General features: G+C 40.2%; 1 protein-coding gene across 1 annotated transcript in view; it reads right to left on the bottom strand.

The window, feature by feature from the left end:
• The window catches only part of LIG1 (DNA ligase 1), a 60402-nt gene that overhangs the window by 26037 nt on the left and 17612 nt on the right, over positions 1 to 16753 (bottom strand). The window contains exons 8-12 of the mRNA XM_018568453.1: positions 15420 to 15678; positions 14392 to 14499; positions 12663 to 12719; positions 11066 to 11238; positions 7044 to 7210 (exon numbers count right to left, since the gene is read on the bottom strand). Coding sequence (XP_018423955.1) covers positions 7044 to 7210; positions 11066 to 11238; positions 12663 to 12719; positions 14392 to 14499; positions 15420 to 15678 — 764 coding nt within the window. The remainder of the gene's footprint in view (positions 1 to 7043; positions 7211 to 11065; positions 11239 to 12662; positions 12720 to 14391; positions 14500 to 15419; positions 15679 to 16753) is intronic.

Genomic DNA, 16753 nt, shown 5'->3' with positions numbered 1-16753 from the left:
ATAGATATATATATATATCTCTGTTATATAACTCCAACACAACATAATTCCCCTCTAAAATGCCAGGAAACATTTCTCCCGGACAGCTGGACTGCCAAGTGCAGATTCCATGTAATTGAAATGTTGTATAACTGCTCGTTACACTGACATGAAATCCTAGTCTCTCCACACAAGTAACTGTGCATCAACTCTTCCATTTGTGCTATTTGAAAACTCCTGCAACCGTACATTAACCTATAGCATAGTCATTTGTATTTGGATTGTACCAATACATTCATATGTGGAACAATATTTATGGTAGGTATATGATACTGCACACACTGACGTTTATAGTGCAACTGGACCTTAATAGAGTTTGTACAACAAAATACTTCTAGTGCCTCAGTTACTGTAAATATATGTTTACCAAAGCTGATGTTTACATTTTTGTTTTACAAGGTATACACCCAGTACAGGAAGTGTATTTTTCATGTCTGTTGAGTTTAAGTTGCAGAGGACACCTTCCTAACTAGAGGGAAAAAGAGCCCACAGTACGCACCTTTTAATTGTATGACCTATAATTAGGGATGCACCGATATATCGGCCGCCAAAACATATCGTCCGAAAATTGCACTTTTGGCAAAATGCAGAAAGTGCAATTTTCTGGCCGAAATAGCAGTGCATCTTTCTCTCCTCACCGCAGAGCGCTGCTCTGTGTCCCAGCGGGGAGGAGAGAAACTGTCACGGACGGCCGAGTGCTGTGGGAGGAGAGCGCTGTGAGCGGCTGGCGTCTCCTCCCACAGCGCTCAGCCTCCTGTCACAGATCGGGAGAGCGGTGTGGTCGGAGACAGCTTGCAGTGCTATCACAGGAGGATGAGCTCTCCTCCCGCTACGCATGGCTCAGCCTCCTGTGACAGCTGTCAGGAAGGAGAGCGAGTACTAGCACTCAGCAATCAGTGATCGCTGAGCGTTTGTAAATAATTGAGGACAGAGAATAGGTTACTATATCCGCAATTATGAATGAATAAGAAGTGATCTACATTACCTCCTGTTCATTCATGATTGCGGATATAGTAAACATACTATGTTCTCATGTTATGAATTAACAGGAACACTCAGTATAGAGGATTCCTGTTTATTTATAACATGGGCTGCAGAAAAAGAGATTAAGGGCCCTGTGTCCTCAATCTCTTTTTCTATTTTAAAAGGGAAATAGCAGGGGTCCGATTAGACCACAATATTTCCCAGAAACCCCGAAAAAGTAAAAAAAAAAAAATAATAAAAATGAATGGAAATTAAAATATTTTAAAAAATTGGAGTTACGTACCTGGTAACTCTGTTTCTAGGAACCTTCCAGGACAGCATTAGAGAGATAGGCTCCTCCCACCGGAAACAGGAAACACATCATCCACACCTAGAATAAAAAGAGTACCAGCCTAGCACACCTCAGTTAAAACATAAGAACCGAAGGATACCACATCACTAACTCCGTCTCATGGAAGATGTACACATACAGAATTTATACATATGTATATATGTACTTCAATCTCACATATATGTATATATGTACTTCAAAGTACGGCATCTCGCAGCAAGCCACACCACTAATCGGGTGGGAATCCCTGCTGTCCTGGAAGGTTCCTAGAAACAGAGTTACCAGGTACGTAACTCCAATTTTCTCTAGTCACCTTCCAGGACAGCATTAGAGAGGATAAACGAGCACCATACTTACAATTCAGGGCGGGACCACGGCTTGCAGTACTTTCCTTCCGAAAGCCTGATCTTGGCTTTTGTAAGCAGTAATTGAGCTAAATACATTCCGGTTGCAGCAAAACAAAAGGTGTGCAAAGTATTAAAGTTGGCGTAGCTTAAACTTCAGTTGCAGGCAAAATACAAAAGCCAATCACTTGCCAGCAACTGCAGAGTGGGGCCCCGATGCTCTCTGTGGGGAAGCAGGAATCTCTTTACAGAGGTACACAATGTTCCCTGACAAGCCAGAGCCACAGCTTTCCAATCAGTGGGGAGCATGAGCTTTGCTTATAGTTAAAAATACATTAAAAAGTGACATGGATGGGTAAACAACTGCATCAACATGCTGTGCAATGGCTGCTTGTGACCACAACATATGTAGGTTTATATATAGATCTATATATATTTTAATCCAGAAGAGAATTTGGAATCAACTCCAAATCTACTCTTCAAGCACAAATCAGACATATTACTACATTTCTGTATCTGGGTGCAGCACATATAAATAGTCTTAAAGTGACACTAAATTCAGGAGTTAAATCTTAACACTGCATTCAAGTACCTTAACTATTAACAAAAATGTACCTTTTTTGTGATCACTTGGCTGTAGTCCTCAAATCATCACTGAATTGGTGGTGACACTGTCCTTTCTTCTGGAGGGTGGCTACATGGTTGCTGCGTGACGAACTACAATCTCACATTTAATTTACTAATTTGTTTTGAGATTGTAGTTCATCTGCATTTTTTTTTGGGAGTGACTTGCATTTGGACTTCCGGCTCCCTGAGCTTTTCATCTCGCTGTAGTAGGGAGACGTGCACAACTGAACAACAACCTACGGATCTACTCAGCGGGACACCAACAGTTGCTGCACAAACTTTTCAAGTCAAGTCAACGTCAGGGAAAAAGAGAAGAGCAGATGTATGGATGCATTTTACATTTGATGCTAATGAGAACAAGACCCTTTGCAAACCATGTGGAGCAACAATCGTAAGTCATAACAGGTTAATAGAGGTTTACTCCAGGAATATATAATGAGTTTGGAAATTCTAGAGACTTGCTTAAATAATGCATAACATTAAATAAACACATCAGATTCAGACGAATAAAATCTACTGGAGATTTAGGCCTCATTCACATGAGAAAAGGCCGGCATGTACAGCTCCGTGCTGCATGCATGGCCATATCGGGCAGCTCCCATGAAGGACGCTCTCCCCAAGTGCAGGTCCGTACGGGTTCGGGTGTCCCGGCTCGGACGCAGGCAGGATCCATTCTGTCAGTGTACGAGTACGGACACCTGCACGTACGTGCAGGGCGGGTGAGCGTAGGGCGGCGTACTCCCATAGAGAAGGAGAGTGGCTGACTAAAATACGACAAACTAAAATGGCATTTTAGTCAAAAGGCTAAAACTAAGACTAAATTGAAATTTGGCTTCATAATTAACACTGGTTCATCATGGGAGCGAGCTTGGAGCGGTGGCTAATTTACAACACACACAGGGACCATGGGGAACAAAAGTAGCCACCCTCCAGAAGGAAGGACAGTGTCAGCACCAATTCAAAGATGATTTGAGGATCTACAGCTGAGTGATACACAAATAGGATACATTTTTGTTAATAGTTGGGGTACTTGATATTTTTAAGATTTAACTTCTGAGTTTAGTGTCACTTTAATGTATCTAATTTTGCTGACAAAAGAACAGCTAAAATACCACTGCCGAAGGAGCACATCTGTGAACTTTAAAATAGATGGTTCCTGGAAAAATAAAAGATATGTAACTCTCTTATGGGATATAAATACATGGCTATTTTTGAGCTGGAAAAAGATAACCGTAAAGACGAGATCAACATGACTGATTTTGGCTATATTACAGTTCACATAAATTGACCTAGGTGGCTAAATGCAAACCACACAGTAGACAAACTCAAGCAATGTCCTGGGGTCTATTTACAGCCTAAATTAAAGTGATATTAAGCCATTTCAAATGTTGAATAAATCACTTACAGTGGATGCTTGCTCCCTACTCTTAACTAGTAGAACAAACATTTTCATTTTACCTAATACTTTTTCACTGGTGTTCCTTGCACAGTGGGGTTAATTTACCAAAAAGAATAGAGCATGTCCACTTTGAATTTTTCACTAAGCCTAATTAATGAAGTGAAGCAACGTTTACTTTAACCCCTTCATGACTGAGGCCCTTTTTTCCATTTTTGCACCCTTGTTATATTCCACATTTTAGGCCTTGGCCCCTTCTTCGGGACGCAGAAGCGATCTGGCGACAGGTAAGTCGCCAGGATCGCTTCTGTTGTAAAGCCGACAGTCGGCTCTACAAGTTTAAACAGAGTCCCGGCGGCAAAAGTCGCCGGGAGTCTGTTTAAACAGCCCCGATGCTGGCGACGTACACTGTACGTCGTCAGTCACGAAGGGGTTAAATCACGTGCAAGGGAAGTGGGAAAAAAGCATTTTTACTTTCACATGATTTGATGGCTGAAGACAGCATACAGCATACTTTTACCTAATTTAATAAGCTGAAGTGAAGATTCACTTTAAGTAAAGGACTAGAGCATGTTCTCTTTGTGAAAAAAAAAAAAATATGTGTATAGGCATCATTTTGTGTAATGTGCTCATATGAATCTTGAAGCAGAAGCGTTCTATATTTCGTTTCTCTAGGTGATCAGTAGGACAGCATGTTGAAGAAAGTAAGCTCTTCCTTCATGATCCCAACTTACTGACAGCTAACCCAGTGCCAGAAAAAAAAGCATGAAGTGCTTGTTCAATCACCTGCTCTTCATCTCAGACAGTTCCAGTCATCAGCCTGAGCTAATTGGAGCCAACAGGCTGGGCCAGTCCGATGTTAAACACCAAGAATAAGGACAAATCTGCAGGGTTCATTAATACTATTCGTATACCATCCCATAACCTCTACTATCTGCCCCAAGATTTTCAGCAAAATATGTGACAAAGTCTCAGAATGAAAAACAGCTATCGCCACTTATACTTTATGCTCTAGGCATTCAACCACAGTTTAAATTCATGGCTAATACAGGCTTGATGGTTCTAATCTAGGCACTGAGCAAGCAATTAACAAATATTCGCTGTAAGGTTACTAGTAATAAATGAAAAGTCTACAGATTTGCGGCAGAGAATTTGGTGCAACCAATCATAAGAATTGTTACTATCAGTCACAAGAATAAAATAAACATCTTAAACAATTATGCAAACATATACACTGAACTATTTCTTTTGCTTTCCAAAAGCATATATTACATGCAGAGCATTGTAGTAAACAGCATGATGGTTTAGTAGGTGACACGAGGGCTTATAGTGTTGGCTTCATAAATTCAGTTCCTAGATAAATGGAATCTGTATGCTTTTACGGTTGTTCAAATTGGTTTAACGCACAGTCTAAAAACATACTGGTAGCTTAAAGGCCAACACTAGCAAAAACATTTTTTTGTATACAAGTTTTTATTGTTGTTGTTTGTGCCCGTCATCAAAAATGTTCCCCCATTTCCTGGTAGAACAGAAAGGCAGAATACAAAGTGAGGGGAAATCTCCTCAATGGAGACAGGCAGCAATCATTTTTATTTTACTTTTTTTTTCTAGGGTTAGAACTTCTGTTTAGTTATTATTGTTGATTTATTGTGCCCCTATTGGGAAGACACCCCCCGCCCCCTTGTTTTCTGTCCAGTTGGTCACTGTCACAGGAAATGAGGCGGAACTTCCATGAAGTGGACATAGACAGTATTTAAAGCTGTTCCTTAACCCTTCGAAACCCTATCCAAAAAACATAAAAATATTGTGCATGTAAGACTGTTATAGGCACGCTGTAAGCTTCTTTGGATATACAGTACTGTGTTCTCGCTGCAAGCCTTGAGCAATCAGGAAAACATTATCTTCACACTACGCTGTCATCAATCTTGTATGTTATTCTGGCTCTTGACCTTGCCTCCCAGGTGCAGCTTTCTGCCAGCATCTCATAAAACAAGATTATAGAGGGGCTAAGATGTAGTTGTGCAAAAGACAGTCAAGTCAAAAATGCAGCTCAAAAGCACCAAGGACAGAAAGTTATACAATAAAGTAAATTATTTACACTGTTATTATTCACACATAGACAATAATTTTAAAAAAATATCAACAGTGGATGCCCAAAACAAATAAAATGAACTCATCATCATAATAAAAATATAAAAACAAATGTACAGATCTACTGGCAGAATGAACATCTGAAATAACTATGTTACAGTGGACTCAAAAACATAAACCGCTGTTTTAATGTTTAAACTGCAGTCAATGTTTAGTACAAAATCCTTTACTTGGAGTCCATTGAGGGGCACAGGAAGTCTTTAAAATGCCACCTACAGGAGGACTGCACACTGGCAAACAGAAAGACTGCAGACAAGTCCAAGATAACCCCTCCCACTACCAACATGCCTCAGTTAATAGTAAAGTAATAGAGAGAACATGTTCATAACACAGTGCGGTGTGACCTTTGTCCCTCAAACTCCAAGAAAAAGATTTATGGGCGAGTACAAAAATTATTTTTTCTTTCTTGTACAATAAGGGACAAAGAAGTCTTTAATCTATGCAACATCCAATAGCCGTCCTGGGGTGGACAACACAGCAAACAACCACTAACAAGACCAAGAAAAATAACAGGGAACTGGGGACTGCCTACAGCTCAAAGGGCCACTTGGAAGGACCTTATGCCTGAAGGTGGTGCCAGATCAGACACTGCAATATGCACCTGGTAGAAGTTAAAGAACATGTGAACACAAGTGTCAGAATATCCGGGAGGCAAGTTCCACCGACAACCCTGCACCAACATCGTGCCCAGTTGGTCTTAACACAACAGAGCTGTAGAAAAGACATCCATCCTCCTAGGAAATGGAAGCCACAAAGGCATGCTGGTAGTAGGAGGGGTTATCCTGGGCTGGTCTAGTTGTTTTGTTTGTCACTGTCCATCCCTCCTGTAGGTAGCAGTATAACCCTAAGGTTAAAGACTTCCTGTGTTCTTCAATGCACGAGAAGAAAAAAATGTTTGATTTTGCCCACAGCACTATATAGCATACAATGGAAAAATATTGTTCACATTTGCAATGCACCAATAAATAACCTCTAATGATGGGTATGCCTTGTGTGGATGCGCAATGTTAAGTAAAACTCAATTTCATTGATCCTCACAACTACATTAAATCGCTGAACTTCCACTGTAAATCACAGTTCCATCTTTCATACCGTCAAGAAGAGCAATATATTGTATTTTAATTATAGCCATATAGTTAGTTACATCTTCTACTCATCAATGAATACCTACAGCATTACCAGTCATCTTGGCAATCTCTTTCAGCTTGTTAAAGACGCCCAAAACAGTAAGTTTTGGTGGTGTGAACATGGTGCGCTGGTTACTTCGGCTGCTCTCCGCAACAAGTCCAAGATCCCCCTTTTCTTGTGCCTCAGCTTTAATTTTATCTAACTGACGCCCTGCAAAAAAATGAATAAGACAGGTATGGAAATCACAACAAGTAAAAATAAAAGTAAATCACAGGAAACCTGTCAGTATATAAATATGGGATCTGCAGTTGATGAATTGTTTTTAAAAGTAAAAGTTCTGGGAGATGGCATTGCCAACAAAATAGTCCGTCATGGACCTAGTACGCATATGGTTATATCAGTTACCTCACTTGCTGCATGTTAGTTTTGAATCACTAACTTACTAGGTAGGGAAGCTAGTGTAAAGACGAAAGACCCTGTGTCTGTATCTTTAAACACCAATCTATACTAGCAGCTCCTGTGTTTTAACCTTGCAAAATTATTTTTAAAACTGCAAATTAAGTTACAGAAAATGCAACCCACATATTGAAAGGTAGAAAGAACCTCAGCAGAATTTCCTATATTAGGCTGTATTCGTAATCTTAGCTTTAGTAATTAGCTGATAGTTTATGCTGAGCTCGTCAAAAAAGTGCATACATATGATACTGCTTAAATCTTTTTGCCTGGCTGTATACCGTAGCTAAATCTACCATCAACTCATCAATTTTTTTTTAGAACTGTATAGTACAATGCAGCTTCAAGACATTCAGAATCACAGCAGGACAACCGACAAGTTACACTTTAATAAAACCCTTAGTCAGAGAATACGGAGGCTTCCATCGACCTGTTAAAAATGCTAGCTATCTGGCTGTTCCAGTGGCTTCAGTACTGACCTATAATAACTAAGCTGATCAGGAATTCTGACTTTAATCTGTCTTTCTATTTTACATGCTTGTTCCAATTAAGTAACAAATGACTGAAGCAGAGGAGAGCATAAAATTCCTATTTTCGTTGTTGTCCATTGAGAGAAACAGTCTTATACTCTCAGGATATACAAAAGCAGCACAACTGAGGGGGTGGGCAAAAGCAAACAAAGCACTAGTAGGCCCACAAGAAAACAACACCCCTCAGGACTGCCTGCAGCTCAAAAGCCACCTGAAAGACCCAAAGCTGGCATCAGATGAAGCCCGAACATCCACCTGGTAAAACCAGGAGAATATGTAAACAGAAGACCAGGTGGCAGCCTTGCAAATCTGAGAAACAGTACCTTGATCCTGAAGAACCCAAGAGGCACTTACAAATTTAATGGAGTATGCCTTGACAGGAAAGGGTGGCATTGATCCTTGTGACCATAAGCTTGGAGAATGGTCTGCCTAGGGCACCGAGAAATGGAGTAATGAAAAGCTGGTTCTTACTTATGGGGATCATCAGGAATGCAAAAAAAGAGTCAGCCTTTCTGAAGAAAGCAGTGATTGAGAGATAAACGCTCAACGCCCTCCCTACACAGAGGCAATGGTGGGAGATCTCCTTCTGATGAACTGGAGTCAGACAAAGGGATGCAAGAAAGATGCCCTGGTTGAGGTGAAAGGCTGAAACTACCTTGGTTAAGAAAGAACTTGTGGGCCTCAATACCACCTTATCCGTGGGCAAGACCAGAAAGGGTTCTTTACAGGATAAGGGCATGAGCTCAGAAACTCACCTCGCAATGGTGATGGCAAAAAGAAACACAACCTTGTGGAGTGTGGAAATTGGAATATCCCTGACAGGTTCAAAAGGTTGTATTTGAAGCAGAGAAATGCAAATTCTATAGAGTTACAGTCAAACGAACAGAAAGGAGCCATATGGGAGGCACAAAGGTCTTAAAAATTGGAAATAAGAATGCAAGAGCAGAGACATTCCCATTCATGATGCAGAGGGACAAATGCTACCATGTGCAGTGACAGACCTTGCGAGAAATAGGCTTCCTAGCTTTCAGCGTTGTGGGAATAACGGATTCAGAGATGCCTTTGTCCCTCAGGACCTGGACTTCAACAGCCTTGCCATTAAAGCCAGGACTGAGGACAAGGATGGAGCTTCAGGGGAGAAAAGGCATAGATCAGGGTGTACTGATCCCGCAAAGCCACTAGAACATTTACTGCTTTGACTAGAACAGGGATGTCCAAACTGCGGCCCTCCAGCTGTGGTGGAACTACGAATCCCATGAGGCTTTGCAAGATTCTCACAGCCACGACTCCCAGAGAGAGATGCTTCATGGGATTTGTAGTTTCACCACAGCTGGAGTGCCAGAGTTTGGGCATCCCTGGACTAGAAGATCCCAGTACCTGGAGACAAATCCAGTTTGTTGTTGAACCTGGAAGCCAGTAGGTCCACATCCGGCGTTGCACACAAGTGATCCAGGTCTGAATGATCAGGGCTAGATTGTCCACCAGAACCTGTGCCAACTGTTCCTCAGCAATAGGTTATCTAGATTTGCAACAATGGGAATGCCCTGGAAGCACAGTAGGGCCAGCACAAGGGGCAGCACCTTTGTGAACATTCAAGGGGCAGAAAATCGGCCAAATGGCAGGGCCACAAACAAGAAGTGCAGAAGACCCACAGCAACGTGCAAGAATCACTGACGCACTGGACATGAAGGTACGCTACCTTGATGTCCACAAAGGCCTGAAAGTCTCCCTGATGAAGGGATACTATGACAGACCTAGTAAATTCCATGCTGAATTTCGGGGCCCGAAGACATACAGGATTTCGGAATCCAAGATAGGACAGTTTTGGTTTTGGCACTTAGAACAGGTTGGAGTAAAACCCCTAAAACCGTTCTGCGACTGGGACCATGACATCCTGCTTCATAAAGGAAGACTGAAAACAGTGGGTGCATGGGAAAGATGTTGGCAATGTTAACAGAGTTAACCATTTTCGGGGTAAAATTGACAGAAAGCAGGAAAGTTAAAGGCACTCAGTGGTCCTAATACAAGATGTCTCCCGATGCTCAGCGTGACCAACTCAGTGAGCCATCAGAGAAGCAATAACGTTCTGGGTCAATGTCATTGGTCTTGACCTGGAAAGTGTCACAAGCTGAACCCAGTGCCCGAAGATTTCACGCCACCCTAGCCAGAGTGCAATGTCCAGTGCAGCGGAGTCCAACTACAGCTCTGCAAAGCCAAGCTGAGAACAGGTTGATCCCTATAGCTACATGTAGAGAACAGTTCAAGCAGCAGTGTAGCAGGAATTTTGATTGAAGATAAAAGAGCTCTCATAAAAAGGTTAGACTTTCCTCAGCAGAGCTTAAAAAAAATGTCCATCCCCCTAGGACACTAGCAAAAAAACTGGGGCATGGTGGGAGTAGGAGAGATTATCCTGGCCTGCACATTTTATTTATTTGCCAGTGTCCTATCCCCCTTTCGGTGCCAATATAATCTGTCAGTATAAGATGTCCTGTGTCCCTCAATGGAAAGAAAAAAAAATCCTCTTGATCCTGCCAGTAATCTAATGCTGTCCTGTGCACAGTATGTCTCTGCTGCATTTATATCAATAAGCATTGTTTCCAGCTCTCTTTACAGAACAGTGTCCCCCATGTTGTGGAGATAAGAAGAGAGAAATCTGCTCTGTAGTCCTAACACTTTCTGTTCTACTGAGACAACACTGCTCCTCCATAGTCACGATACAGTGAGCGGGTGCAACCCTCAGACAGGAAGTGTGTTAATGGCAGGATCACTAGGTGAAAATAATGAAGCAATGAAAAAATAAATGACACAAAGCCTGAAAAATGAAAACCAATACAGCCACCAAACCTGAAGACTAGTAAGCTGCAATAGATTAAAATGTTCTAGAAATAGTTCAAAATATGAAATACCCTGAAAATACTTTTCACTAAAGCACTACAATTATATGCCTTTCAATTTAAATAACATAGTGTTCTGTGTTTTATGTTACAGATCAACAAATAGTTAGTAAATGTTTTATACACCTTCAAAAATAATGAGTTAGTTGGGTATATTAAAAAAAACGTTTACTGAAATATATTCTTACCAGTCGCTTGTGCAATCGCTTTCATTAATATAGTTTCTCCTAAACCAAGTTCAAGCCCTTCATAAGCAGGACCCAAGCGGTTCAAACAGAGGTAGATACAAGGCAAAAGATCCCCCGGAGACAGACAGATAACAGAACGCAGAAAATTACTAAGAGTCTCTATGTTCTTTAAGCTAAAATAGAAGATAAGGAGTATATTAAAACAAATACCTGGAGGAAAAAACGTTTTAAAACATGCATATTAGTAGCATTACTAGCTGTGAAAATGAGAAACAGTATCACAATTTATATCAAGCTTGGAGCTCTTAGCCCTTGACAGATTTATTTTAGCTGCCAAAGGTTTTAAAAGAAGGTGTTGTGACAGATTGTCTACCCCAAAACAGACTAAACATTACTACCTGGTTGAAGGGATTTCTATGTTTACATTACTGAAAACTAGGGATGCACCGATATAATCGGCCGCCGAAACATATCGGCCAAAAATGGTACTTTTGCTCTGTGTCCCAGCGGGGAGGAGAGTAACTGTCACAGGCGGCCGAGCGCTGCAGAAGGAGAGTGCTGTGAGCGGCTGGCGTCTCTCCTCCCACTCCTAGCTTCCTGTCACAGATCGGCAGAGCTGTGTGTGGGCGAAGACAGCCAGCGCCGTCACAGCAGGCTGAGCTCCGCTCGCTCAGCCTGCTGTGACGGCTGTCTGGAAGGAGAGCAAGGTACAAACAATCAGTGATCGCTGAAATCGTGTAAATAATTGAGGACATAGCATGTGTACTATATCCTGAATTATGAATGGATGGGAAGTGATCTACATCACCTCCTGTCAATTCATGATTGTGGTTATAATAGACCTACTCTGTTCTCATGTTATGAATGAACAGGAACACTCAGTATAGAGGATTCCTGTTCATTTATAACAGGGGCTGGTTACTATATCCGCAATTATGAATGAATAGGAAGTGATCTACATTACCTCCTGTTCATTCATGATTGCGGATATAGTAAACATACTATGTTCTCATGTTATGAATTAACAGGAACACTCAGTATAGAGGATTCCTGTTCATTTATAACAGGGGCTGCAGAAAAAGAGATTGAGGACACTGTGTTCCCAATCTCTTCTTCTATTTTAAAAGGGAAATATCAGGTCTGTTTAGACCCCTAACATTTCTCAGAAGCCCCTAAAAGTAAAAGGTAGGGAAGGACAGAGGTAGAACTCTTGGAGAAGGAAAATCAAGACATCTATTCAGATTAAAGAATGTGCCTGGACACACTGTAAACCATTAAGAGATAAGTGTAGGCACTTTATGGTGTCTGAACTAAAGCATGTGTGTGTGTGTAGCTGCATGCACTGTATTTGTTATACATATAAATTTCACAGATTTATTTTGAAGTGAAATGCTATTGCGCAGGCTTGAAATGTGTGTGGCCCTTGAGCTGTTAAAGTACATTTAACAGCAGGACCTGTTGTGAGTTGTGGCTACCAAGCTGGAGTAGGACAATGTTTATGTACAGCCAGTAATTAAAATAAGATGGCATTCAAGCACCTACTTCTGCAGTTATGTTAAGATTTTAAAGCACTAGAAGCCTTTAATAAATGACTTACCGTGCAGATTCATCTTCAATCATTTCAAAGGTGCGTGCAACTGCCAGGTATGGAACCCTAAAATAAAGAAAACAACAAAAAAGTTACAAATTACAATAGTTCCAGTCCAGAATATCTGAAAATGTCAATATACCTGAATCCCATTATGTCCATTACCATTTACAAGTTAATATTACAGGTAGCACATTACCTGCACTTTTCTTCAGTTCCTTTGTTTGAAGTCTAAATAAATATCTCCTTTGTACAACCAAGTGCCACACCTACCATATGACATTATCATTTCTTATAATGTCATATGCCAGAGCCAGTGCTGGCCCAGTATAAAGTCTGAACCTATAATCCAGGCTCCTTCAGGCAGTAAGAAACTGCTTGTACCATAAAGTGCCCACACTGGACCAGTAGTGCTACTTTATACACAACAGGTGCATTATGGTTTCCCTTTAAGTGGTTGTATATGGCTGCATTTTTTAAAGATTTATTTTATTACAGATTAGAGAACAGATAACTGTGTCTACCACTACAGTAGGAACCAGCAACTAGATCACAAATATATGCGCTCTTTCTTATGAACCAAAATAACTAGTAAGAACTATAAAAAAAAGTTCTAAGACTCAGTAGAGTATGAGATTTATAATATTTATAACAGTCAAATGATAAACTTGGCAGCTAGTATATAAATATGTGAAATAAAAAAAAAAAATAACAAAAATGTCCAATTTTCCTTAAATAGAGCTGCAAATATTCGATTTCCCAGGTTTCATTAACCCCTTTTCTGCCAAAGACGCAAGATTTATGTCTGGACAGAACCGACTGCAGCTGACCAGCTCAGTAAGCCTTATGTCCTTGGCATTCCTCACTCTCCCATGGTCCCTTCCGCAAAAGTGTAGAATGTGCCGGGGCTGTAGAGAAAAGGAGACTGCAGGCTGTGTGTCCTAGATCTCTTTCACCATTTTAAAAGTGAAATATCAGGGGTCAGGTTCAGATCCCTGATGTTTCACTAAAGCCCCTAGTAGTAATAAAACAAAAAATGCCGGCATGCGTTATGGTCCACAGTTTTATTTTGTAAATTACATTTATTCAAGGCTATGCTCAGCAACACACTGTGGCACATTGCTGAACGTTGTAACATGCTGTATTGTGACAAAACGTATGCCTTGATCATTTCATCACAATGACACTAGCACAAAGAAAGAACAGAGCTGTGGATGAGGCACTACCCACAAGGCATAGATGTGAAACTAACTTCCAGATTTTTAGCATAAGCTGATTATTTACAGTTTTGCATTCCTCTGAGTTTCACAGCTTTTAAACAAGGCACAATTTAAAATGTACAAATATTTGTTAGTTATTAACTCAATCCAGTTCATTATTTTAGTGTGACGGAGTCTACAATATCACTAGCACCATCTTTTTATTCTCCCAGTCCTGTGCCTTCAGAAAATGTGGTCTGAAGAGTCTTTTACAAACTCTGAAAGTTGCAAGTGGAAAACTACAGAAAAAAAAAGTGAAACATTTTTAAAATGGTCTGACCGGCCTGGTAGCAAAAGTGTTAATGCATTATCAGTAAATATAATTTCCAAGAGCACCACCACCCTTACAAAAAAGCCAGTATGGTCTTCAGCAAGGTACCTTTTGCTGGTAAGGTTAAAGGGTTCAAGAGTGGGACAACTTGGGTTGTGGGTTCATCGTCAGCAGTAACTGCATGGGCATAATACTAGGCAATACTTACATCTGGCCATTAGTCCAGCAGGCATCATTTACTGGATGATAACTATTTTTTGATGGACTGTAATCTGCCTGTTGGTCTGCAACATCTTGCTTGGTGGCTCCAAAGAAGCTAAAAAAAAAAAGATAAAATGTATTTATATAAGAAACAGAAGGCAATAATATTTAAATAAACCTGTTGCCAAAATGCACAAGTGAAAATACCATCATGCCCACTAGGGCTGTAACAACTAATCAATGAAATCGATAATCGATGAGTATAGTTGGCAACTATTCTCATTATTGATTAGTTGGGTGGTGGGGGAGGGAGAGATATTTTTTTTCAATCCAACCAATTGATTAATCGAAAAAATAAAATCAGGCAACTAATCGATTATGAAAATAATTGTTAGCTACAGCCCTAATGCCCACTGCAAATGCAGACTATGAAATAGGCATCTACTGAAGGCTTCAATGACCTTTGTTCACAAAGGAATTAAACAATCTCTCTACTGAGCATAAGCAGGCATTCAGTAAATGTCCACCACGACTTCAGCTTTCCCTGACATTATCTAAAATTGGGCACTTGACTTCTTTTACAGCACTATGTCATTAAGGTGCATGCTCAGTACCACCTTCCCTTACAATTCTGGGACATATAGCATATTTAAAGCTAAAACATTACTAGTAGTCATCAGTGCACTGAGCCAGGGGGCAATAAATGAACACACCTTAAGAACATGGAAGAATGTGGTGTAACTTCTTACACAGTACGGCAGCAAAGACTGTTCTTTGTGTCATTACAGGAATACATGTTAAACTAACAACATACCAATATTCCTCATACTATCTCGCCGCATTTCCCAACTTGGTACATGTGAAGCATGACTAAGAAAGTGATCACAATTTTTTTTTTTATAAACTGTAGAAGTATATATGACATAAGCAGCTTCCAATCTGTAACAGTAAACTCACATTTGATAACTGTGTACTCCATTTAGAAATGTTCACATAAGCAGTACATTATATTCCAGACAATCACAAGTCTTTTACCTTGAAATATTTTTGGTGGGCTTTGCAGGAGTGTTAGCTGAGGACTTCTCAGTAGTCTTTTCAGAAACTTCTTTTTCAGAAGTTTTTTCAGAGACTTTACTCTCTTCCTCTGAGTGTTTGTCAGACATGTCTTCACTCTCTTTTTCAGATGATTGATTTTTAGTCTTTTTCTCTGAAACTTTTTTACCCTTCTTTTCAAAGAATTTGTCTGACTTTCCTTTACCCTTTTTTGAGTTGCCAGAAGATGGACTTGCACCTGCTGAAAAAAGTGTATGATTAATACAAGTAAGATTCAGGAACTGAGGCTTGTGTATATACCTTCAAAAAAACAGACTGGGATTTCAATGAAAATGACAACACAGTTTTGTGTATGGACCATTCCACTTGCTATTCTATTTCAATAAATATTTACTGACTCTCATGATATAGTGCATAGATGTGGCATAATTAAGCTGAATTGATTATTGTGAGGTAAATTAAAATATCTATGAGAAACTGCCTTTTAAAAATGGATGGCATATTGGGATTGACATAATATATTTGTTTATATGCCTTTAAAGAATCAGTAGAGTCTGCGGTGGGATCGGGATGTCCTGTGTCTCACCCCGTAGTGTACCTGGGCACACTCCAGGGATATTTTTAAAGGACATCCTCCAGCCAAATGCACAGTGAATATATGTATATATGATAATTATATGTTAGAACACAATTGTATACATTGCTTTGCTATATACAATACTATCCATTTAAAATGTGCTATTGTAGTCTAGCCACAATTATGCTCCAGAAGAAGCAAAATGATATCCAAAAAATGCACAAAGATTTCTACTCAGCAAATACACTATATTTGACCTTCATGTAATGTTTGTATATGTTAGAATTTAGTTTACATGTATGGATAGCGAGTGGGTAATGGATAGGGAAAAGAATTACTAAAAGCCCATTTCCACCTTAGCAGAGGTATTTTTTTAAAAACACATGTCACCAATGTACACTGAGTGTACATGAAGCAGGCATAAGCAGCTGATGTATATGAACACAGAAACGTAAATGTTTTGTTCGCTTTCCTCTTCATATCCGCATAAAGATTTCTGCCTCTGTGCTGTGCAAGAAATGTGTGTATACCCCCCAGACAGTGTATTGTGTGTAAAGGCAGAGCTGGTGTTTCCTGATCATGTTACAATGTGTAACCGGGAGGGGGCCAGTTGATTACAGTCCGACACCCTGGTGTTAGACTGATTTTCCTGTGGAGAAAATTTGGAGGGTTTAGGCTTCAGGCCTAATAAAACCTTCATAAAAAAATGTAGAAAGCCTTCAATGTGAGTCATGAAAAT

Source organism: Nanorana parkeri, unplaced genomic scaffold, assembly GCF_000935625.1.
Source record: "Nanorana parkeri isolate BGI_ZX_2015 unplaced genomic scaffold, ASM93562v1 scaffold1190, whole genome shotgun sequence".
In the NCBI taxonomy this organism is placed as follows: Eukaryota; Metazoa; Chordata; class Amphibia; order Anura; family Dicroglossidae; genus Nanorana; species Nanorana parkeri.
The sequence above is the reverse complement of the archived record's forward strand: the minus strand, read 5'-3'. Positions and strand labels throughout refer to the sequence as shown.